The 25,762-nt window shown below is 41.5% G+C and overlaps 1 protein-coding gene across 1 annotated transcript in view; it reads right to left on the reverse strand.

The window, feature by feature from the left end:
• The window catches only part of LOC137423074 (myomesin-1), a 126,461-nt gene that overhangs the window by 21,856 nt on the left and 78,843 nt on the right, over positions 1-25,762 (reverse strand). The window contains exons 18-30 of the mRNA XM_068109864.2: positions 22,194-22,390; positions 21,873-21,999; positions 21,423-21,613; positions 17,993-18,107; positions 16,098-16,251; positions 15,819-15,925; positions 14,294-14,338; positions 13,986-14,122; positions 13,724-13,868; positions 7,674-7,733; positions 7,202-7,269; positions 5,583-5,696; positions 503-590 (exon numbers count right to left, since the gene is read on the reverse strand). Of these exons, the coding sequence (XP_067965965.2) occupies positions 503-590; positions 5,583-5,696; positions 7,202-7,269; positions 7,674-7,733; positions 13,724-13,868; positions 13,986-14,122; positions 14,294-14,338; positions 15,819-15,925; positions 16,098-16,251; positions 17,993-18,107; positions 21,423-21,613; positions 21,873-21,999; positions 22,194-22,390 (1,548 nt within the window). The remainder of the gene's footprint in view (positions 1-502; positions 591-5,582; positions 5,697-7,201; positions 7,270-7,673; positions 7,734-13,723; positions 13,869-13,985; positions 14,123-14,293; positions 14,339-15,818; positions 15,926-16,097; positions 16,252-17,992; positions 18,108-21,422; positions 21,614-21,872; positions 22,000-22,193; positions 22,391-25,762) is intronic.

The following is a 25,762-nucleotide window of genomic DNA, read 5'->3' on the forward strand; positions in this document are numbered from 1 at the left end:
GATCCAGATTCAGCCTTCACCAACATCTAATTGTTTCGTCAAAGACTTCTCTGCCAATCTCGACGTCAAATTTCGTCCAAATCCGTCCCTCACTTTTTGAGATATAATGCTCTCAAACAGACAAACAGACAGACAGACAAAACATAACATCTGCCCACTATCGTTGGTGGAGGCAATAAAAAATAAAATCGCCCCCGGGGTTCGAAAGAAGCAGTTCAGTTTGGCATTTTTAATATGAAATAGGCAAAGCCTAAAAACGAATGAAACTCCTTTGGAATTACCCTTTAAAATTAACCTTAGAATTACCCTTTAGAACCCATTAGAATTATTCTATAGAACCCTCCAGAATTACACTTTAGAACCCTTTATAATTAAACACAGTGCGTTAGGTTCTTCTTCTTCATTTATTGGGCTGGAAGGAAGGACGTAGCCAAATATTGAAGTGGCTTCACTGATTAAAAATGCAAAAAACAAACAATAAAACAATCTAGTTACATCACACCTTCATCCATGAGCCGCAACGTGCTGGTATCTTCTCCTCGGTTATCCTTTAGGTGGACTTTATATATCCCTGCATTTTCACGGGTGATCTACACAGAGCATGGAGGAACATAAAAGCAAATAGGATAAAGCAGCTTCGTTGTAGAGTTACAACCTAACAACCCGAGGCAAGAACAGAAATTCAGCCATGATATACTATATATACAGTCACGTGAAAAAGTAAGTACACCCCATGTAAAGTTTGGACTTTTTCAACATATTTCAACATACAGCTATTTGATCTTCATTTCAACAATATTGATAGATAAAGGTAATATAATAAAACAAATATCATGAAACATTTACATTTTGTAGTCCATTGTATAATTTAAATAAACATAAATGCAAATTTCGCATGTGGAAAAAGTAAGGTCGACTCCATATGATGAGTGGATACCAGAGATAATGTTACCGTGTGGCAGGCAGTGCTTATCGCTCCCAGCAAGGTGCAGCAGCAGCTGTATGGGACACCCTGCTGGCGGTTCCCCACTGATGATATGAAGGTCGCATAGTGACTGATATAAAAACCGAAAGGTTTTCAGAGTTACAAGTGTATGGAAGGCTCACTGCATTGCCCTGATGAAGCCCCAACAAGGGCGAAACCAGGTCGGTAACTGTGAGTTTTGCATGTACTTGTGACAGTATCTGAATTTATAATCCATAATGATGGACTGCTAGATGGTTCCCCTGGAGCTTTGCAGGCAATGTGGACATGCATGGCGATGACGTCATGACGTTCGCTCATTAGGTTGGAGAACCAGATTACAGATACCAATTATTAGCAACTCCCAACCGCATCCAGGTCGACTCCATATGATGAGTGGATGCCAGAGATAATGTTACCGTGTGGCAGGCGGTGCTTATCGCTCCCAGCAAGGTGCAGCAGCAGCTGTATGGGACACCCTGCTGGCGGTTCCCCACTGATGATATGAAGGTCGCATAGTGACTGATATATATATATATATATGTATATATATATATATATATATATATACATATATATATATATATATATATACATATATATATATATATATATATATACATATATATATATATTATATATACTAGCCGAAAGCACCCAGCGTTGCCCGGGTTCATTTTGAATGAATTTACTACTATAATTCAGCTTTTACTCATGGCCGTAGAAGATTGACGACTATAATTCAGCTCAGATTTTAATTGTGAAATGGGCCCAGCCCGGCCGATGCGGCCTCGACCGGCCTCGCCACTTAGCCTATAACCTTCCCAGGGCCCATCCCGACATTTTTGATTCTTTTTGAATGAACTTACTACTATAATTCAGCTTTTACTCACGACCATAGAAGATTGACTACTATAATTCAGCTCAGCTTTTAATTGCGAAATGGGCCCGGCCCGGCCGAGGTGGGCCTCGAACGGTCTCACCACCTAGCATAAAACCTTCCCGGAGACCGTCCCGACATTTTTTGTATTAGAGGTTTCCTCCTATCTTTCACCGTTCAGGAGATTAGCATGCGCAGACAAACAAACAAAAACTTTCTTTTATAATATAGAGAGAAGAGATACAGTCACGTGAAAAAGTAAGTACACCCCATGTAAAGTTTTGACTTTTTCAACAAATTTAAACATACAGCTATTTAATCTTCATTTCAACAATATTGATAGATAAAGGTGATATAATATAACAAATATCATGAAACATTTACATTTTGTAGTCCATTGTATAATTTAAATAAACATAAATGAAAATTTCGCATGTGGAAAAAGTAAGTACACCCCTACATTTATCACTACTTCAAATACCTAAAATTAGAATCAGGTGCACCAGCTCCGGTGCAAATGATTAGAACATTGTTAGAGAGGATCTTGGAGGAACCTGTCTTATTTAAACCTCAGACATTTAGTTTGGTTTGATCTTTGTTGTTGAAGTGTGCGGCATCACCATGCCGAGATCAAAAGAGCTCTCTGATGCCTTCAGAAAGAAGGTTATAGATGCCGATGAGTCTGGAAAGGGATTTAAAAAGATCTCCAAACAATTTGAAATCAATCATTTGACTGTCTGGAAGATCATCTACAAGTGGAGAAGATTCCCAACAACTGCCAACTTGTTCAGGCCAGGCCGCCCCAGCAAGTTCAGCCCCAGAGCAGACCGCAAGATGCTGAAAGAAATCTCTAAGAACCCCAGAATGTCATCACGGGACCCACAGGTAGGTCTTGCCATTATTGATGTCAAAGTGCACGAGTCTACCATTAGAAAGAGGCTGAACAAATTTGATCTACATGGGACGTGTGCCAGGAGGAAACCTTTGTTGTCCAGACAGAACATCAGGGCAAGACTAAAGTTTGCCAATGAACACTGAGGCAAAGGCCAGCACCACTGGAACAATGTGCTCTGGACAGATGAGTCAAAGGTAGAGCTATTTGGCCACAGCAACAGAAGACATGTTTGGCGAAAACCAAAGATAGCATTTCACCACAAGAACCTGATACCAACTGTAAAGCATGGTGGTGGAAATATTATGGTTTGGGGCAGCTTTGCTGCATCAGGGCCTGGGCAGCTCACCATCATAGAATCCACTATGAATTCTTCATTGTACCAGAGGGTGCTTGAGGATAATGTGAGGCTATCTGCTGGAAAGTTGAAGCTCAACCGAAGGTGGACCTTGCAACATGACAAAGACCCTAAACATACCAGTAAATCCACCAAGGAATGGCTGAAAAGAAAGAAATGGAGGGTTCTGGAATGGCCAAGTCAAAGCCCGGATCTAAATCCCATCGAGATGTTGTGGGGGGATATGAAACGAGCTGTGCATGCAAGAAACCCCTCAAACATCGCACAGCTGAAAGAATTCTGCATGGAGGAATGGGCAAAAATTTCTCCCAGTCGATGTCAGAGACACGTAGACAGCTATAAGAAATGCCTGCTCGAGGTTGTTTCTGCCAAAGGGGGCCATGCCACCTATTATAGCCAAGGGTGTACTTACTTTTACCACATGCAAAATTTGCATTTATGTTTATTTAAATTATACAATGGACGACAAAATGTAAATGTTTAATGGTATTTGTTATGTTATATCACCTTTATCTATCAATATTGTTGAAATGAAGATCAAATAGCTGTATGTTGAAATATGTTGTAAAAGTCAAAACTTTACATGGGGTGTACTTACTCTTTCATGTGACTGTATAAGATATATATATATATGTATATATATATATATATATATATATATATATATATATATACATATACATATATATATATATACATATATATATATATATATACATATATATATATATATATATATATATATATATATATATATATATATATATATATATATATATATATATATATATATATATATATATGTTTATATCTATATATATGTATATATCTATTCTTTTTTCAGAATTCTATATTTATATATTTTTACGAAAACTCTCCCGGGGACTCTCATGAACTTCTGAAAGTTTGAAACTGTTCATAAATGTAACTGAAAAACAAGGCATTTCCCGAGGCAGGAAATTTCTGCTGATATTATTTGATCCAACATAACATTATCACTCATAACGCCACACTGAGGCAAACGTGTCTTGTGGCTCCGCCCCCATCAAGCTGATTGACAGTCATAGCCACGCCTATCCCAGTCCCATTCTTTTACAAAGGAATGTAGTTTTACGTACTTTTCGTGGAATCCTTTCAAGCTACGAGAATTATAATACCAAAGGTTGTTGCAGGAAGTAAAACTCTGTCAAATGGTAGCAGAATCATTGCTATTGATAGAGGCAGCTCGGAAATATGCCATCTGAAGAAGATTATTATTATGAACGAAATGACGAATTCCCGGGTTCGACCAATCTCGTTTTCACCCCTCAGCCCAAATTGGGCGAAGGGGTATTGTCGTCACGGGTGTCGTCCGGGCATCCGGGCGTCCGTCAACTTTTGGTTTCCGTTAATTTCAAGGAGAACAGCTTGTCTGATTAAATCCATTTTTGCAGTGTTTGTTGGGGTTGAGTAGAGGAAGGTGCCTTTCGAAAATGGGCGCGCTGCGATTTTAAATATGGCCGCCATGGCAGCCATCTTGAAATTGGTTTCCGTCAATTTCGAGCAGAACGGCTTGTCCGATTAAATCAATTTTTGCAGTGTGTGTTGGGGTTGAGTAGAGGAAGGTTCATGGGCGTGCTGCGATTTTCAATATGGCCGCCACGGCAGCCATCTTGAAATTGGTTTCCGTCAATTTCAAGCAGAACAGCTTGTCCGATTAAATCCATTTTTGCAGTGTGTGTTGGGGTTGAGTAGAGGAAGGTTCCTTTCTAAAATGGGCACGCTGCGATTTTCAATATGGCCCCCATGGCAGCCATCTTGAAATTGGTTTCCACCATGCATGGGCTGAGGGGTTATGCCCGCTTTGCGGTGCTATATATTTAATTTGGTGATAACGGTCGAAGTTCACGAGAGCGATGTGATTCCTGTTTTGATAGGCTGTCCAGCTTTGCCCACCCCCACCTTTGAGTATATAAGGGGGGTTTTGAGATTATTTTATCACTCTTGAGGAAGGTTAATGGATGCATGTGGTTTTTCACATGTTGCTTACCAAAACTTCTTTCCTGGAAGTCCTTGCAGTGTTCATATGTTTTATACTTCTCCCACCTCCCCCCAAGCCCTCCCCCTCCCACATTTCTCCCAATGTCCCTGCTCTCAAATGTTGTGTTTGTGTGCTTCTCCCTCTCTCCCCATCTTGTCTACCGCTCCCCTTATTTTTTGTGTTTTATGATTCGGTTTGACTTTTTGTGTGATTAATGTTAGCTCTTTCACGAGCCTCGATCTTGTATAGAAAAAAAAACAAGAAAAATACAAAAAACGTTTAGTCATTGTTGGTTAAATTAAAGGTTGAAGATCTTACCATGGAGCCGTTTGCATTTACTCCCAACCACACAACTTTGCTTGTATGTATATATATAATGTGTGCATACAACTAATTTCCTCATATTATTCATCAAATATGTTGTCTTTTTTATTAGGGAATGATTTTATTGCAAGTGAATAACGTTACCTGTGCTATTAAAAATGTAAAAACTCCACTTTCAAAGTCATGATCCTTCTCCTCCATAATATGACTGTCATCCTTAAACCAGTTGATCTTCGTGTCCTTTCTGATGTTCGCCACCTGAAAGGGGCAAAATAAACAGCAGCATGCAATTCATCAACAATAAAGACTCCATGTACCTGAGTGCAACGATAACTTCGACAGCAATAGAAATGAGTACTCCACAAACCATGTCAATAAATTATTATTACCAACGACTGGAGACCTTTAAGGAAATACAGAATTATCCTGTTTGTGTTCCCATCTGAACAAATGGCTCATGATGCAGGTACCCATGCTCAAACCCCATATACCAGTATTTGTTGTCCATTGTCTACCAGTACATCCTTGCAATTCACGCAAAAGTACACTCATATTTACTAATGCCTTTGTACTGGATGGAGTCTCACACTGGGAACTATCAACGTCATATCAAAAGCTACGAGGTGGTGAGCCCAACCTAGAAATACACAGTTGTTTCAGTCTGTTCGGTGACCTAATGATAAGTAAAGATGCTTTGACTTGAAGAGCGAATCACAACTTCAACGCTTCCAATTCTGGCTTCCTTCCTGATAAGACACTGACTTCTAAAACTTGTGGCACATGTTCGGGAACTGTCCTCTTTTACAGTTTTTGTAAACTGTTGGTGTAAATGTGTTGATGTTCTGTATTTACACATCTCACTGAGTGCCTTTGAATGTGCTGGGTTTCGTGCCCTCATCTGGACCATGTGCTATTCTTGTGGGTCTCGTTTAGGTCTATCACTATTTCCTCCCATGCCACTTTTGCTGTTTATTTCTTTCCCCTATTTGTTTCCCACCAACAGTAGATTGCTGTCTTCCCCTCTGTCATCCCACTCTTCCATGGGTCTCAATATTTTTTAGAAACTCTTGAGGAGAAGGACGATGGCAGGTTTTCCTTTCTTGCCTCCGCTATCTCTCGATAGCAAGTCTCCCACATTCAAAGTGGTCCAGGTCTTTGAGGCAAATGTTATGCCAATCTGACCTGTTTGTGGCCTGACGTTGGCAGGTGACAACTGGAATGGAATCTCAACACAGAATGTGGATTCACTTTCCCAATGACAACTTGGCCTGCACCTGTTTCTCCTGCCTTTTACTACCACTGTCTTCCGCCAGCCCAAAGCTATGCCATTTCGCATGCATTCCTCAGGAAACCCTCACCTGCTCTAGACTCGTTGCGCACCTGCATTCACCCATCCCCTTATTATCCCGATTGTGGAATTGTCTCCCTTTGTCCATTGTCTTGTCCTCCAACGCTTCAGTTTTTCAAATACGTTGCCAAACACTATCTAATGCACTCAATCATGCACATTGAAGGTCTCTTCGACACAAACGATGATTCTTTCACATTCTGTTTCTCTCCCAGTCATTGTTCATCAATATTATGTTATTCCTCTTTTCCTCCTCGTGTATGACCATTCTGCCACACTCTGATAGTTGGCGAACCGACTACCCTGTATCATTCAACTCCTCCATGAGTCTAGACCCTTGGACCAAAACAACAACATTAAAACCAATCTCATCATCATGTTCTATTTTCGCAACTTGTAAAGCTGGACAGCTTACCTTGCACAAAAGCAATACGTCACAGTGTTCAGTGACTTCCCACCTGAGATATTCAGCAAAGTGTGGCCCTGCAGGAAGAGGTGACGAGATTTTAAAATGTCTTCCCTTATTAGATTTCAAAATCGAAAATTTTAATCCTCAATGCAAAATCTTTCAGAACGCATTTGTAATTGTAAACACAGTTTGTTATCAAGCATTTTGTTTTCACAAACACGCAGGTGCAAACATTTTTTTATATACACGGTTGTAAACTTGTTTTGTTTTAGTAAAACCAATTGCAAACTTTTCCCTAAAAACAAGGTTGTAAATCTTTTTCTTCAACAGAATAAAAAAGCGGTTTTTGTGAAATCTAATGTTGATTTTCATCGGCAGAAAGGTCGAACAATCGATAGAATCAACCGGACATTGATTGAGGTATTCATAAACACACAGTTGTAAGCTTTTCTTGGTAACCATACGGTTGTTGACATACCTTGTTTTCGTATCCATTCTCTTCTCAAGAACTCTGCTTCTGACAGTAGCTTGTCAAAAACTGTGCAAAGTATGAAGCTTTTACATTAGTGTACAATGGATATAGCAGCAAGCAGTTTTAAATTTAAACACTTGGGGGTAATAAAAATCAAATTTCGTTAGTGAATAAAAATATAACGAATAAAATTCACCGTTTTCAATTTTACAATAGAGCGAGGTCGATGGCTCGCCATCACAAATCCCAACACTTACCACCAAAAGCAAAGTTGAAAGATGGCAAAACGGTCCACCAAGAATGACCCAATATCAAATTTTGGGATTTAAAAAACCCCCTCTGTTTTGACCCCTGTGACCCTAAGTCCCCACACCCTGGATCATGAACCCGGGGCAAATCAAATCAAATCGTTACATATTCATGCGTCCCCCAAGGTTGATTGCATATGCAAAGTTTCATTTGAATAAAAATGAATGAATGATCGTTTTAAGGCCATTTTCCACGCAAGAGCGGGGGTTAGCCTTGCGGGCCCCATGACAATCATGGTTCCCTGTTTGAGGCAAATGTTTTTATGGCCGGATGCCCTTCCTGAATGGCCGGATGCCCTTCCTGACGCCAACCTTTGGTTGCCTCTTACGATGCGCAGGGATACGGTGTACCTATTCTAAGCCAGGGTACACACCGGGATCATTCATCCCAGCAAGCTGGTACTCAATTTGCCGACCTCGGAAGGATGACAGGCTGAGTCAACCCCCCTGGCGTTAATTCAGCAATCGACTGGGATTCGAACCCAGGATCCTAGAATCCCAAGCCGGCACCCTAACCGCTAATCCAAGACCAGGCTAAAAAAGGCTTTCATTTAATGTTTAATAATGTGCCCCTAATTACATTTTTTGTTATTTGACCTTTTGACTCCATCAAAGGGCCCCAGGTGGCAGGACCAAAATGATACTGCTCTCGCACCTTCTTGCCATGTGGTGATCATAACAACCAAGTTTGGTGAATTTTACACAACCATTTTGGAGGAGACAGCGTGAAGGACAAATGGACGGACGAAAGGACAGAAGGACAGACAGACAGACAGATGGGGCCAATTACTATACACCACCCCCCCCCCCCCTCCCCCGGCCGTTTCTTTTTTTATGAAGGTGGATATTATAATTATTGTCAGTCCATTTAATTAACTACACCATGAACAATAAAAATAGTTATAGTGATAAACATAGCTAAAAATAATAAGAGGATTCATCAGGGACAAACATCAGGCTCTTGGTTGAATTATTGTGGGTTAGGGGGTGGGGGTGGAATTAAAAAAGGTAAAATAAGAATAAAAGGCATGTAAATTACATTTAATAAATAAACTGTGGCATGGTGAATACAAAGTAAACCTGCAATGCAGGTATAGAGGTTGTTGTTTAATATGAGAATAGCGCTGTCATTATTGAGTGTAGGGATGATAACTGTGTGCACAAAATGGCGACCATGTGTATTTACATATTGCTTGAATCTCATTTCATTTGCAACATTTTCTGCTGGCTGCATCATTGCTAAGGTGAAGCTATGTTTGTGATGAATTGCTCATACGAATAATTTGGAATTTTTCCAGGTCACAAGCCTGAACCATGAGTCAGAGTAGTAACCCATCCAGGATTGTAACCCTAGTCAATAAACTGCTTCAGCAGAACCGACGTCCTGTATCAGGCATGGTGAATAGTCTGATATCACCGTGTCTACAAGTTCACCAAACATGGGTCGATCCAACTCGATGGTATCGACCAACTGAGACGTAGTGTGGCTGAATATTCAATAAGTAAATTATCTGAAACCCAAACTTGCCTCGACATGTTTATGCTATTTATTGCAATGGAATTAGTTATTTGGACATTGAACAAAGATGTGCAATTCGCCATTGCAAGTTTGATATGTCGGTGTGAGACTCGGCAATAAATTAAACATCTTCCATTGCAATTGAGGATCATGCTTCGTTTGTAAGTGTTGCGTAGACAGTGATCAAGTAGACAACAAGTACAAAAGCATTCAAAGTACAGCGCCCCCATGCCAAATAAATAAAAAACATTGTATTTTCGCCTTTGATGCCCGGGAGCCTTCCGCCTTCCGCCTTTGATGCCTGGCGATGCCACCGTGCAGCACATATAGACGGTATTGGGAGGGAGAGGTGTACAATAATTGATTGATTAATTGCATAATTAAAATCAACAAGTAATCATAAAATAATTTATTAATCAATTGGCTAATAGGATGCCTCAACCACCAGTGTTTCATCCGAAGCTGTAACATTTTAAAAATGTATTAAATAAGTCATTAATCAAAAAATTAAATAATTAATTGATTAATTGACTAATCAATAAATCAAAAATATCCTTTATAGCCACATCACTTGGTCACTGTTATTCCAAATATTAGCTTCCAAGCTCAAAAGGTGCCTGAGATATTGCCCAGATGAGAAAGAAAATAAATAAGTGATTAATAACGAAAATAAATAAATAATAATCATAAAATAATTAAATTATTAATAAATTGGCTAATAGAATACCTAAACCACTACTGTTTCATCCGAATCTGTAACTTTTTAAAAATCAAGTCATTAATCGAATAATTCAATAATTAATCGATTAATTGATTAATCAATACAGCAAAAATAACCTTTGCTGCCAAATCACTTGGTCATTTTCATGCCCAAATATCAGCATCCTAACTCAAAAAGTGCCTGAGATATTGCCCAGATGAGAAAAAAAAAAATGTCAAGTCCGTGGCCAATGAACACCAGCCGTGGACGGATAGCCGGATGGTCTTTAATTCCGAGGCAAATGGCCGAATAATGGTGGTTGTTTATATGGTGCATGTGGGACAGAAGGCAGCGAGGTGCTTAACTGAACGAAGCACACAGGTTGATTCCCGAAACCCACAAAAAAAGAAACACACACGACAAATAAAAGTACCACGATAATGATTTAATAAAAGTAAATGTAATGCAATAATGGTGAAATAAAGGGTGCAGTAAAAACTAAAATTTTGCTTTGAGACGTCTCCATTCAGACACAAATACACAACAGGGGAATGATAAAATAAAATAAATTGTTTTATTGGCCAGTACTCAGCTTTGGTCCAAAATGTGCTTGGGAGGCTTGTTGGACATTGTCGCAGTGTAGCCACTCGCGTGGGAAGCGCTCCGGCAATGACGCCGAAATCCCGCATCAAAAAAGCCCAGGCATGAAGCAACAGTGAAACAGTCCTTCCTCACTTCCCACCCCTCCCACCAAGCGCTACGTGGCTCCAGCTCCACCGGAAAGCACCACCATCAAAACAACACCTCACAATGCTGCCCACACAGTTAAGAGCTTGCCACTCTCTTCAAACATGCGCCCAAATCCAAGCTCCATGACCACACAATGGCACCTCCTTTCTTGCCCAAAAACGAGCCAGAGAGAGGGGGCTTGTTCTTCCTCCCACTCGAACCTTCTCGCTCTCTGACATCACGCCAACCAACGCCCTAGCTCTCTCGAAACACCTCATGTCCTCTCGACCAATGACGAAGATCGGGGAGTGGCCTGGTGGTTACAATCTCTGGGAGACGGGGTTTACTTGCCCCACTCTGCCTGCTTGCAGGGGACGATTGTTGTTATTGTTGTTGTTGTTGAACAGTCACGTGAAAACGTAAGTACACCCCATGTAAAGTTTTGACTTTTTCAACATATTTCAACATACAGCTATTTTATCTTCATTTCAACAATATTGATAGAAAAAGGTGATATAATATAACAAATATCATGAAACATTTACATTTTGTAGACCATTGTATAATTTAAATAAACATAAATGCAAATTTCGCATGTGGAAAAGTAAGTACACCACATGTTTTTTAAATCTTTTTAACATATGTGGACATATCAATATTTGATCTTCATTTAAACAGTATCTATAGATAAAGGTGATCTAATTGAACAAAAAACAATAAAGGATTGACTTTGCAATAATTTATTCAACAAAAAATTAACAGAGATGCCATTTCCTTCTGTGGAAAAAGTAAGTACACCCTTGGCTCTAACAGGTGGTATTGCCCCCTTTGGCAGACACAACCTCAAGTAGGCGTTTCTTATAACTGTCTACCAGTCTCTGACATCGACTGGGAGAAATTTTTGCCCACTCCTCCATGAAGAATTCTTTCAGCTGTGCGATTTTTGAGGGGTTTCTTGCATGCACAGCTCATTTCAGATCCCCCCACAACATCTCGATGGGATTTAGATCTGGGCTGACTTGGCCATTCCAGAACCCTCCATTTCTTTCTTTTCAGCCATTCCTGGGTGGATTTACTGGTATGTTTAGGGTCATTGTAATGTTGCAAGGTCCACCTTCGGTTGAGCTTCAACTTCCGCAAGATGGCCTCACATTATCCTCATGCACCCTCTGGTACAATGAAGAATTCATAGTGGATTATATGATGGTGAGCTGCCCAGGCCCTGATGCAGCAAAGCTGCCCCAAACCATAATATTTCCACCACCATGCTTTACAGTTGGTATGAGGTTCTTGTGGTCAAATGCTGTCTTTGGTTTTCACCAAACATGTCTTCTGGTACTGTCGCCAAATATCTCTACCTTTGACTTATCTGTCCAAAGCACATTGTTCCAGAAGTGCTGGTCTTTGCCTCGGTGTTCATTGGCAAACTTTAGTCTTGCCCTGATGTTCTTTCTGGACAGCAAAGGTTTCCTCCTGGCACACCTCCCATGTAGATCAAATTTGTGCAGCCTCTTTCTAATGGTAGACTCGTGCACTTTGACATCAACAGTGGCAAGAGCTACCTGTAGGTCCCATGATGACATTCTGGGGTTCTTAGAGACTTCTTTCAGCATCTTGCTGTCTGCTCTCGGTCTGAACTTGCTCTCAGCCTGGCCTGAACAAGTTGGCAGTTGTTTGGAATCTTCTCCACTTGTAGATGATCTTCTGGACAGTCGAATGATTGATTTCAAATTGTTTCGAGATCTTTTTAAATCCCTTCCCAGACTCGTAGGCATCTATAACCTTCTTTCTGAAGGCCTCAGAGAGCTATTTTGATCTAGGCATGGTGACGCCGCACACTTCCACAACAAAGAGCAAACCAAACTAAATGTCTGAGGTTTAAATCAGACAGGTTCCTCCAAGGTCCTCTCTAATGATGTTCTAATCATTTGCATCTGAGCTGGTGCACCTGATTCTAATTTTAGGTATTTGAAGTAATGATAAATGTAGGGGTGTACTTACTTTTTGCACATGCGAAATTTGCATTTATGTTTATTTAAATTATACAATGGACTACAAAATGTAAATGTTTCATGATATTTGTTATATTATATCACCTTTATCGATCAATATTGTTGAAATGAAGATCAAATAGCTGTATGGTGAAATATGTGGAAAAAGTGAAAACTTTACATGGGGTGTACTTACTTTTTCACGTGACTGTAACTGAGGTTTTTGTGGCCGGCCTTGCTGTAGTTGTAAAAACATAGGAAAAAACCACCGAGGGCAATCCCACACTGGGGGAAAACTAGTCTTAACCCCTATCAAATTACCATAGCTTCATCCCTCCTGTGAAGACACATAAACAACCTTAAGCTCCAGTTTCCCTACTTATACATCAAGAATTCTCCTACGCGTCCACAGACCATGCTATTACTATACAATCCTATCTGTACTAAAGTATTTCATCCTCTACCCCTACAAATGTAACAATAAGTACTTAATTAATCAATAATAATTAAGTAATTAATCAATTAATTGATTAATCAACAAACAAAAAATACCTTTTCTGACAAAGTACTTGCTCACTATTTTGTTGAAATTTCAGGTTCCTAGCTCAAAGGATGGCTGAGATATCACCCGGACAAACAAACAAACAAACAGAAAACCAGAGGGAAAACTGAGTACTCCCTTTCAGCACGCGTCATCGCCGACCTGGCGATGACGTCATGCAGCGCCTGCAGATGGCATAGGAAAGGAGCAGTGTACAATAAAGTTTAAGTGAGAAAATCTCATCAAGTCCCAAATGTATGTCGACTACCATCTCCGATGAGAATGAGGCTCGACTGTGTGTTGGCTTTTTCATCGTGCAGCTGCACCGTGTAGGTTCCCATGTCATCAGCTGCGAAAGAATCCATGAACATCTCCACCAGACCACTCTCTCGGTCAAAACGCACGTCGTACTTCTGTACAAACCAGGCAAAGGGTTCGACCACAAAATGATTGTTATTCCTATGGTCCATCTGAAAATAAAGACGATGCAAAGTGCAGTTAGGACCTTCATTTCCTGACTTCTTCCACACCTTGTCACTTGTGATCATGCGGTTATTGAAGTAGAACTGAGCCGTTGCTGCGGGACCCAAACACTTGGCCTGGAGCCAGAAGCGCACTCGGCCCCGTTCAAGCAGCTCCACATTCAAGTCACTGACAAGTGGAACTCCTGAGGTTAAACAAGGAGAGAGAAAAATCATCAGGATTTGCACAAGGAGGAAATGCTATTAAAAAGAAAGGTTTAAAAGAACTGCTGAGATAAATGAACCGGAATTTTTTTTTTTTATGATACAAATGTTCTAAATACAAGCTCATCTCCTCCGGCAGAAGACAAACGTACGTGGATGTTTCTTTTCATGGCTAATTTCCAGGAGACGTTCCAACTCTGAAATCAGAAAAGAACGAAAGTATGATTGGATCATTCTATTTTGTCACAAAGAAACCATGAGTAAACCCAACACTTAGCAGTTCATGTCAGAGGAAGGGTTAATGCATTTTGATTACATTTCAAATTTCTTATTTGAAATCGTCGTGCTTTGCATTCAGTGCCAAACCCGCGACATGCAAACAATCTAGGTATGTGAATTTGTTTGTAGTGCAGAAGCTGCTGCCAGGACAACAACTACTTCTGAGAGAGCAAGCGGTGTAATCTGGTGTCTTGGGATTTCCAAGAAGATCAGACGACACGCTTCTTGCAGTTTTAGGAAGGAATTTGTAATTTGTTCCAGGTTGTCGGTGATAACATGCCTACTCCTCACAGAAAACACCAAGGGATCTTTAACTCCCATCAAAGACCAATGCTGGGAGTTTGGTCCTCCAGTTTAACGTCCTTCCGATGGACGACGCACAAATTGATGCCTCGTCATGCCTGTTAACACCAGGATGCAAGTTTATAGCTGGGCCAAGAGGCTTCATGTCTTCCTTTTAAAATACTCCAAACGTGATGCAGCAGAACAATTCTAAGCTGATTATTATAATCGCAAATCATTTACACTTTCCCACTCCCCTACTCCCAATGAAATTTTAAAACGGTGGTGATAAATATGACAATGACCACCTTTAGAGGCCATTTCCCCCCGCAGAGTGGGGGTTGGCCTTTTTCGGGCACCGCGGTCCCCTTTTTGAAGGAATGCTTCATGGCCGGATGCCCTTCCTGCCGCCAACCCTGTTAGTCGCCTCTTGCGACACACAGGGAATTACCAATGAACTGGTACTCAATTTGTCGACCTCGGAAGGATGACAGGCTGAGTCAATCCCCCTGGCGTTAATTCAGCGATCGATCGGGATTCGAACCCAGGATCCTTGGATCCCAAGCCGGCACCCGAACCGCTAAGCCAACCAATGACAATAAGCAAAATTAACAACTTTCACTCAACCCCTCTGAACAAGACGAGAATGTGGAAGCCCCCGTCTTTCTGTGAAGGATTTCCAGCGTTCATAGCACACGTTGATGTGACGACATTGTGTTCACTTAAGTTTTTGGGGGGAAATTACAGCGAAGGGTGCCTGAACGGGGTATCTCATTCGCTTGTGCACTAGGAACTTTGGCACAGGTGGAGGCCATTTGGCCCATCATGCCTGTGCTGCACCAACCCCAGTATCCATTACCCATCCACATACGAGCTACCTCGAAGTCCTGCCAATATCTCCAAACAAACCCCTCTATCTCCAATGTATCCAGGCACCTATATAATTATCATTTAAATCCATCCACACCGGATACTGTCACTACCTTTCTGCACGACACTTATATTATCCACACCCTTCCTTATCTTAAATAACTCAATCCGTCCGTCATTTCAGCATTTAATATTTCATTCAACTAGATGCTAACTCACACCTCTACTCTACACAGTTTAAAGTACCATCCTTGTCAAGGTCTATGCTGGCGGAGTATCCATTGGTGTCGGTCACCATGCATGAGTAGGTGCCCAAGTCCTTCTCTGATGGGCGCAGTAGGTACAGCCTGCCCCTGCAAGAAAGATGAGCAGTACAGACAGTTGTTGTGGGCACATAACCACCTCAATCCCATGGCATACCACACACGTGCGATCAAACTGCAGGGTCACTGTTGCACATGCAGTACATTGATGGTCTTGGTCTTTGTGCAATTATCACTGTGGAAATGCTGGCACTAAACTCACTTAGTTCCATCACTTTCACCCCGAGTCCTGCTTGGATCCGGATCCTCGTAGTCCTTTTCCCAAATGAAGGTCGATGTCTCCCTCGTCGCTGGACACTCGAGCTCCAGAAATATATTTCCTTCCTCATCCACACCAGTCTGTATCGCACGCGTCTCTGCAGGAAGATTGGAATTTTGGGGTTTTAGATGAGCCACACAGAATTAGAAACACCTAGAACAGCACTATTTGATGTCGCGTTGTCGACCGATATGCACTCCCCCTCCCCCCCCCCCCCCACCTCCCACATTATTACATCATTATACATACTTGCACCAAGTTTGATTTAAATTCCTTCAGCTGTTCTCAAGTTATCACATTTTTACCTGACATGACCTCTGACCTTTGATCTGTTGATGCCATAATCCAATCACGTCATCCTTGCATTATATTTACTGATACCAAGTTTGTTCAAAATCCCATCACTGGTTCACAAGTTGGCGCAGCAACATAATTTTTACTTAACATTACCTCTGACCTTTGACCCCCTGACCCTAAAATGTAATCAGTTCATGTTTACATCATTATACATACTTCTACCAAGTTTGATTTAAATTCCTGCAGCTGTTCTCAAATATCACATTTTTAACCTGACATGACCTTTGACCTTTAACATTTGATGCCAAAACCTAACCAGTTCATCTTTCCATCATAATATATAATTGTACCACATTTGGTCAACATCCCATCACTGGTTCCCAAGTTAGCTCGGTGACAGATATCCTAACGGGACTTATGACCTTTGACCTCTTGACTCCGTAATCTAATCAGTCCATCTTCGCTTCATTATACATACTTGTACCAAGCTTGACTTAGATCCCTTCAGCCATTCTTAAGTTATCAGGGTTCCGAAAACCTATCACCGATGGACGGACGCACGGACAACCCAAAACCATAATGCCTCCGGTGACTTCATCGGGGGAGGCATAAGAAAATCCCTTTCAGTAACTGAGCATCGAGAAGAGATTAGCTTCCTGTGTCTGCTTTCTGAGACCCAAAGGTGTTCTGGACGATGGAGGAAATCAAGAAGCTGTTGGTCGAGGTATCCTAACCAACATGGGAAGTGAAGGGAAGCTGACATTTCAGGTGTTAACTCTTCATCTTTTGCTCTGACGAAGGATTGTCACATGAAATATCAGCTTCGCCTTGTGCTTCACATACCATGATCAACATCCTGTTGGTATAATCCATTGTTCTACCTGTCTACAGACACTAGACTTCATGAGTAAGAGTAGATCTTCGTCCGACTGCTCTGGGCAACCTGAAGAATTTGTGAAAATATGGGAATGAATACCAATTCGATTTATTATTTATTAAAAGTGGCATCATTCTGACCATAGATCCAGCCCTTTTATGATTTTAATCCCATAGCTACGGCATATTAGGTCACTCTTGGTGAATGAAAACACACTTTTTTATATGTATACAAGATCGAGGCTCGTGTAAGAGCTAACATTAATCACAAAAAGACAAACTGACACATAAAACATAAGACAAAGGGAGCGGGAGACAAGATGGGGAGAGAGAGGGAAGCACACAAGTACAACATTTGAGAGCAGTGACATCGGGAGATCTGTGGGAGGGAGAGGGCTTGGGGGGAGGAGGCATGGGAAGTGGGGACTGGGGGTGGGGAGGTGGGAGAAGTATAAAACACATTGACATTGCTAGGACTTCCAGAAAAGAAGTCGGAATTTCAAAAAAGTGTATCTGGGATGAATTAACGGGGGTAGAAAAGATCAAGGTTTTGGATGGGGGGAGATAAGAGATGGTGCTAAATAGCTGTTTTAAAGACCTGGAGGGACGAGTGGGATTGAATAGAGTGAGGAGTGATTGAACTCGGAGTTCAATTGTGCACTCACCTGGGCGTGTTGTAGTGCACACCGGGTCGGAACATTCTGATGCCTTCCCGAGAGCCGTGGAATTCTGAGCTTTTACTCGGAACACATAGTTTTTTCCTTTCTCTAGTCCATCCACCTGCAACGCATAGGTTCTGGAATATCAATCTGCTTTCTTTCATGGTGGAATTCACCGATTTGGTGGTCAAAGATGAAGACAATTTTCAAATACAGTACAACGTCAGTTAAAGTGTAAGTTACAGTTTTGTTCATTATTTGGTCATTAGTATCATATGCAAATTGGAACAGAAGTCAATTACAAGTTCAGCCCACAGAGAGCAGCATTTATGGAGGCCGCCAATACACGGCCGATGCAGGGCTGCCTGCAGGTTAGGGCAGGAATTTGAATTTGGCCAGGGTGCCAGTGGTAACTCACCCACTGTGCCAATACTCTTTCTGCCACCGTGGGATCTTTAACATCCATCAGGCAATGTTTGCAGACACCGGCCTTAACGTCCATCTCAGCCATGACAAGCTTTCAGATGCAACCCCTGCCCCAGCTAGCAAAGAGCAAAGCACCTTTTTGACAAATTATAGTCAGACTGACAATAAAACCCAGGTGAGACAGGTCATAGGTTAATGCACTACCTGTGCACCATCCTGTCAGGTAACTTTTCATTACCACGAGTATAGAAATGCCTATAATGGCTATAGGCCTGGTAGAAGTATAGCTTCTACTTAATTAATCAAATTGAGACTATCCTTTTGATGAGCCTCCCTGTAGCTAATTACAATTCTGTTGGTACAGTATTTTCATATTTTAAGAAAATCACAGAAATATTAATGTTGTATAAAATACTCTGAACCACCATAGGTTAGGGGAAAATGAGGATTGTGCCAATGAATAATGCTGTACTGTGGAGCTGAAACCTGTGCTCTCAGCAAATTCTTTGCATGCATGTGTCTTTTAGTGCGCGTAAAATAAGATGTACATTCATCTAACTTTGACTCTCCTAACTAAGTGGGACACTGCAGTGAAATGATTGCCAAATGATTCCAAAGAAATACGTTACTCAAGGGAGATCCCAAGGGATAACTTTTCTGAAACACATCTTTCAGTTCGACATCTCAAAGCATACCTACTGGTTCTCAAGGCTTGCATGAGCAGAACCAGATGTGGGACCAGATGCCTGAAACCCCCACATGTCCATTCTGCGGAACTTCAAAGGACTTTGCTCTTATGAAGAGAGAAATCTGGGAGAGAATTTCAGAAGAAGACTTACCTGATGGCAGCGTTGTGTTGCGTGTTCTGTGCGGTAATCAAGTGAACTTTTCCATGGAGCTCTGCTCAACTTTTGTATGCTTATGTGCTGTGTGCTATATAAAGCCAAGTTTTCTTCTCCAATAAGTATTAAATCTCTCCAACCTAAATGAAGGTGTCTGTGAACATTGCTTAGACAAGCAAACCTCTACTCTACTTCTTCTTCAACACCTCATCAGTTACAGCTTCAACAGTTGGCGTACCTGGATGGGCTCGAACCACCAACCTTTTGGTTAACAGCCAATATATACCCGCACTAAGATAGTGGCAGTTTGTGAACGTGAACCAGGAACACGGGGAAAGATTGTACATTTTTCTAACTACTTGGCTGGTCACATTACCTGAAATTGATTGCAGAGGAACAGAAAAGTTTGGTGATGTGTCCGCATCAAAAAATGAATGTATATGTACACTTGGTGAATGGTTTAAATTAAACAAGCGTTAGGCCTAGGTCCCCCGTCAGGGAAGTGATGTGAGTTGACAAAGTGGAAGACGCAGAAAACATGCTATGATATGATATTTCACTCACAAGGTTCAGACATACATGGAGGCGGCCATCTTGGATTTTGACGTGGCGACCCAATTTTCAATAGCGTTCTTCCTTATGCTTAGATACACCCACACACCAGATTAGAAGTTGGTACTTCGCTTATTTTTCAAGATATTCAGCTAACAAGCTTCAGACATACATGGCGGTGGCCATCTTGGATTTTGACGTGGCGACCCAATTTTCAATGGGTTCTTCCTTGTGCCTAGGTACACCCACACACCAGATTTGAAGTTGGTGCTTCGCTTATTTTTCAAGATATTTCGCTCACAAGTTTCAGACATATATATGGTGGCGGCCATCTTGGATTTTGACATGGCGCCCCAATTTTCAACAGCGTTCTTCCTTGTGCCTAGATACACCCACACACCAGATTAGAAGTTGGTACTTCGCTTATTTTTCAAGATATTCAGCTCACAAGGTTCAGACATACATGGCGGCGGCCATCTTGGATTTTGATGTGGCGACCCAATTTTCAATAGAGTTCTTCCTTATGCCTAGATACACCCACACACCAGATTAGAAGTTGGTACTTCGCTTATTTTCAAGATATTCAGCTCACAAGGTTCAGACATACATGGCGGCGGCCATCTTGGATTTTGACGTGGCGACCCAATTTTCAATAGGGTTCTTCCTTATGCCTAGCTACACCCACACACCAGATTAGAAGTTGGTACTTCGCTTATTTTTCAAGATATTCCGCTCACAAGGTTCAGACATACATGGCATCAGACATACATGGCGGCGGCCATCTTGGATTTGACGTGGGTTGCACCCACACACCAAATTCGAATGCGGTCCTTCGCTTACGCACACACGCACGAACGCACGCACGCCCGCATGCACGCACGCCCGCACGGACGGACGGAGGGGAAAACCATAGTCCCCCTTTCGCTCCGCGGTGCGACGGGGGACAATATGGCTATGAAAGTGTGTACTGGTGGTGCTATACCATCTGGGGTCATATCCTCAAACCGATTCAGTAAATAACATGTTATGGAGGCCTGTCATACGTAACCAGAAGAGTGTCTAAAGCAAACTCCACCAGCATCTTCGTTTATTTATTTATTTATTTTTAGAATATAATGTATTTACAAGCAAAACTTTTACTAGAAACATCATGATTGTCACAATAAATAAAATTGCGAAAATTGAAATTTATTGAAGAATTAATTATTAAACAATTATTTATTAATTACACAATTAACAATAACAATAATTATTAACAATTATTAACACACATTATTGACATAACAATTATTAACAATTATTTATTTAATTATAAATAACAATTAAATTAATTAATTATAAAACAAGAAATTAATTAAACAATTATTAATTGACATATGTGGGAAAATTACGTGCCCAGACCAGAAATCGAACCCAGGTCCTCTGGTGAATCGTCCCAGTTCAGTGGAGCTCCAGTTCACCTGGTACGGTTCACCAGAGGATCTGGGTTCGATTCCCGGTCTGGGCGTGTAAATTTCCCACATATGTCACTTAATTATTTATAATCCCGTTCATTTATATAATTGTATTAAATTATTGTGAACCTGTTGTACTATGCATATGCTATCCAGCCTTGCCTTCAGACGAGTCTTTGTAATCGCCGTATTGTTAATTGGCTGCCACTCTCCAGGCAGATCGTCAGCACCGACTTCTGCCATTTCCATCCAATATCCAGTAATCGGTCCCTTGCCTTCATAAACAGGAGGCCGCCAACGCATCACAAGGGAGGTGTCCTGCACTTCCCATGCTACCAGCTCATGTGGAGGCCCTGTGGTGAGCAAATGGGACACCACAGTTACCAGTAGTCATCACAGACTCATTCCATGGGGTGCCTGGGCCTTGAATCAAAGTCACTCTATTAGTGAGTTGAAAACATCAAATGTGATTCAACCATCAAATTTGGTTCAAATTGGTGGTATAAATCTTGAAAAATAAATCTTGAAAAACCATTGGTGGTTACACCAAATATTTAAAAAAAATTCATATACACCAAATGTTATTGCTTTACATGACCTTTTATTGCTCACCAGGCTCAGGCATTGTCCACTGGCAGCACGTGAACGTCTCGCTGGGCTCCGAAGGGTGCCCAACACCAACAATATTGGCCGCACGTATGCAGAACTGGTACTGCTGGCCATCTTTGAGCCCTTTGACCTTAATGTGATGGAAAAAAAAATCGATCACTCTGTTTGTTTCATTACTCAAGTGTATCCGCAGCTATTAATATTATAATTTCATTCAAGCGGGTAGTCACCAGGTTATTTGCCCGATTTGAAAATTCCATTAGAAATTATTTCAAATGTTTCTCCAAAACTCAAAAAAACCATCATCCATACATCATGACTTACCTGGTAAGCACAAGGTGTAACGCATGTTGCAATTCCCTCCATCCAAGATCCTGGCTCACCGTTGCATACTTCCCTGTAGTCTATGAAATAGGCCGAAATGCAAGCTCCGCCATTTGTCTTGGGGGCCTTCCATGAAATCACCATGGAGTCACAAGTACTGGCCAGTAGAGATAGATCATAGGGAGCCGATGGACAAGCTGTGGAAGCACGGTATATGTCAGTCCTCCATGTGCTCTTTTAACAAGGAGAGAAAGCTCATGGTGGAGATATACACACATCACATCTTGGCACAATTCATATATTTATTATGACCCGCTGCTCAGCACTACCATTCAAATATACGCACAGGGTCACGTGTCTACATGTGGGGTGAGGGGCACTACCATTCTTCTGACAAACAGAAAATAACTATGAATAACCACAATGCCTGCAACCTTCTCCTGGTTAATATGCCAAAATCAAGACTCTCTGCTCACCTTCACTCTTTCATTCCCCTTTTCTCCCGCCTCTGGAACAAACTCCCTCACTCTCTTCAATCCCACTCCTCCCTCCAGGTTTTTAAAACAGCTGTTCACCGCCATCTCTTATCTTCCCTCATCCAAAACCTTGATCTTTTCTACCCCCGCTAATTCACCCCAGATCCACCTTTCTGAAATACCAAATTCTTTCCTGGAAGTCCTAGCAGTGCCCATGTGGTTTTTTTTTTTTAACCTCTGCCCCCCCCCCCCCGCCTTCCCACGCATCCTCCCCCCAAGCCCTCTCCATCCCACAGATCTCCCGATGGCCCTGTTCTCAAATGTTGTACTTGTTTGCTTCCCTCTCTCTCCCCATCTTGTCTTCCGCTACCTTTATCATATGTGTTATGTGTCAGTTTGTCTTTTTGTGATTAAGGTTAGCTCTTACACGAGCCTCGATCTTGATTACAAAAAAAATAACAAAAAATAAATGAAACCACGGTCTTAGACTTTACCCAAAGTGTATGAAAAGACCACAGGGGCCTACGTGTATTCCATTGGTGAAGGCAAAAGCAAGATGTGAAGCGCTTCCTCCAAAAGTCAGCGACAATAAGTTGGCGGGATTATAAAGTCGGAAGTTCAGTGGTCCGGCACACACCTTTAATGTTCTTTTGTACCCTGAACCATCAGTTGTGACACCCTTGATGGGGATGCTCCGACCTCCAATCAGTGGCATCACTAGGGTTGGTGTCACCCAGTGCGGTAACTCATGGTGTAACCCCACCTCCCCCCCCCCCCCCCATGGACCTCCTCCCGTACCAAACGATACAGAATCATTAGTAATATTTTTTGTACTAACGTTACTCGTAAATCGTAATTCCCGTATATCACTGAATGGAATGGCAATAGTAGTGACATAAACAACTAGAAAAATTAAAATTACACCTTCTTATTACTCCTTCTTTTCCGTTAATTACTACTTAATTCTCAAAAAAGTTGTTGACAAGTCAGGAGACGACGATGGTTCACGAGGGAGCGGTATTCTTCGGTTCGATTTCGAAAATTTGGTTCAATTCCGACAACTTTGAAAATTTGACCTTTGTGACCTTAAAATGTCAAAACGAAGGTTACTGACCTTGAAATGAGATAGAAAATAATGTATAATCAGTTATGAGGTTAGTTAGCTACACAATACCGAAAATTCAGTTCTATTCCGACAACTTAGAAAATTTGACCTTTGTGACCTTCAAAGGTCAAAGGTCGAAGTTTCTGAAATTTGTTGGAAAACTTGTATTTCATGATGTATGTGATAATATAAGATCATGTACGACATTTCACCCTATCAGGAAGCGAACAATGTAATATAACCATCAAAAATCGACTTTTCTAATTTTCGTGACCTTGTGACCTTGACCTTGGGGCGAAAATGAAAAATCGAGCTCCGTGGGGCTAGACACATGACATTGGCCTAACCAAATACCGAAACCCCTGCCAGATTCGAACAAACCCCTCGGAGAAGACGTAGCTTGAAATCGATTACCCCTTAAAAAGACATCTTTTTCGGGCGTGACTCCGCCCACAATGGGCGCAATACGCCCACTCTAGGCAGGACACAACTAGATCATGATATCAACCTCCCACCCAAGTTTCATCAAGATCGGATGATATCATCGGGTAGTTATGCTGCGGAAAGACAGACAGACAGACAGACACACACCCATGACGAATATAGTGGTCACTCTGATAACTGGTGAACCAATATAGGTTCACAAACACTAATTACCACAATATTGTAGCTAAAACACCAGAAAATTTGACAAAAGCAGCGACTATAAAAACACAAGCGGCAACGAAAACAGCGCGTGCTTGTAGCGCGTGCAGACGAAACCACGTGATTCGAAGCGTCATTGTAATTGGGTAATGATGACCGCTCTGACCGGAGCGCATTAGAAGGTTCAAAAAGTAAATTAGCATCGAGTTTTAGCCTTGTAGGTATATTGATACATGTAAGCTGGGCTTACGGAAAATGTTTTGTTGTTATAACTAACTACAGGGATATTTTTATAAAAATTAATAAATCTCTGCTAAAATTTGGTGTCACCCCCTCTGATAGTGTCACCGGGTGCGGTCCGCATCCCCCGCTCCCCCCTTGTGACGCCAGTGCCTCCAATGATGATTTTGCTCAAAAGTTAAACAATGGTCCTCTGTGTTTCCCACTCACATCAACATGTTCAGACACTTTCAACTTGAACTCTTCCGTGTAATTATTCAGCCCCTTTTTCACTCATTGAATTTATGGACGTCCTCCCGCTCTCTGGTAAGAGGATTGGTGGAATCCGATCGGACTTTTTTGGAAAAGCTGTTTTTAAACTGTTCGTGGGGATTGTTCATTCGACAAGTTGGCGAGGTTCAGTTCATGTCTCAGATCTATGAATCGTGCACTGAAAAATAATTTTAAAAAATTTCTTCAATCACGTGTGATATGATGAGCACATTGAGGATTGTATTCAGGTAAGAGGTTCATACCAACTTCTGTCCTGGAAGTCCTTGGTGTCCTTGTGTTTTATACTTCGCCCACCCCCTCCCCCTTCCCACGCCTCCTCCCCCCAAGCCCTCTCCCTTCCACACATCTCCCTGCTCTCAAATGTTGTGTTTGTGTGCTTCCCCTTCTCTCCCCATCTTGTCTTCCGCTCCCTCTTTTTATATATTTTGTTTGTCTGGTTGATTTGTTTGTGAAGTAAATGTCAGCTCTTTCACGAGCCTCGATTCAGTATACAAAAAAAGAAAAAGAAAAAAAAAAGATGTGAGAATGAAAAAGCTATGGAAGCTATACAAATACATCCGGGTAGAGTCCAAAACACAAAACGGACCCATTTTCTCATCACATAAAAGTGATACTTTCTGGTGTTGATTTATGTTCTTCACTCATCATGTTCATAGGCCATTCATGGTACATGGCGATCTTATAAAGGAATTTTCTTCATGTCTGTCCATCTGTCTGCGTCTGTCTGTGTGTGTGTGTGTGTGTGTTTGTGTGTGTGTGTGTGTGTGTAACACCAATTACACCCAAACTCCTGGGCCAATTGCCACCAAACTTGACACAAAGACCAAATT

This window comes from Myxine glutinosa, chromosome 3 (assembly GCF_964187855.1).
Source record: "Myxine glutinosa chromosome 3, kmMyxGlut1.1, whole genome shotgun sequence".
NCBI classification, from domain to species: Eukaryota; Metazoa; Chordata; class Myxini; order Myxiniformes; family Myxinidae; genus Myxine; species Myxine glutinosa.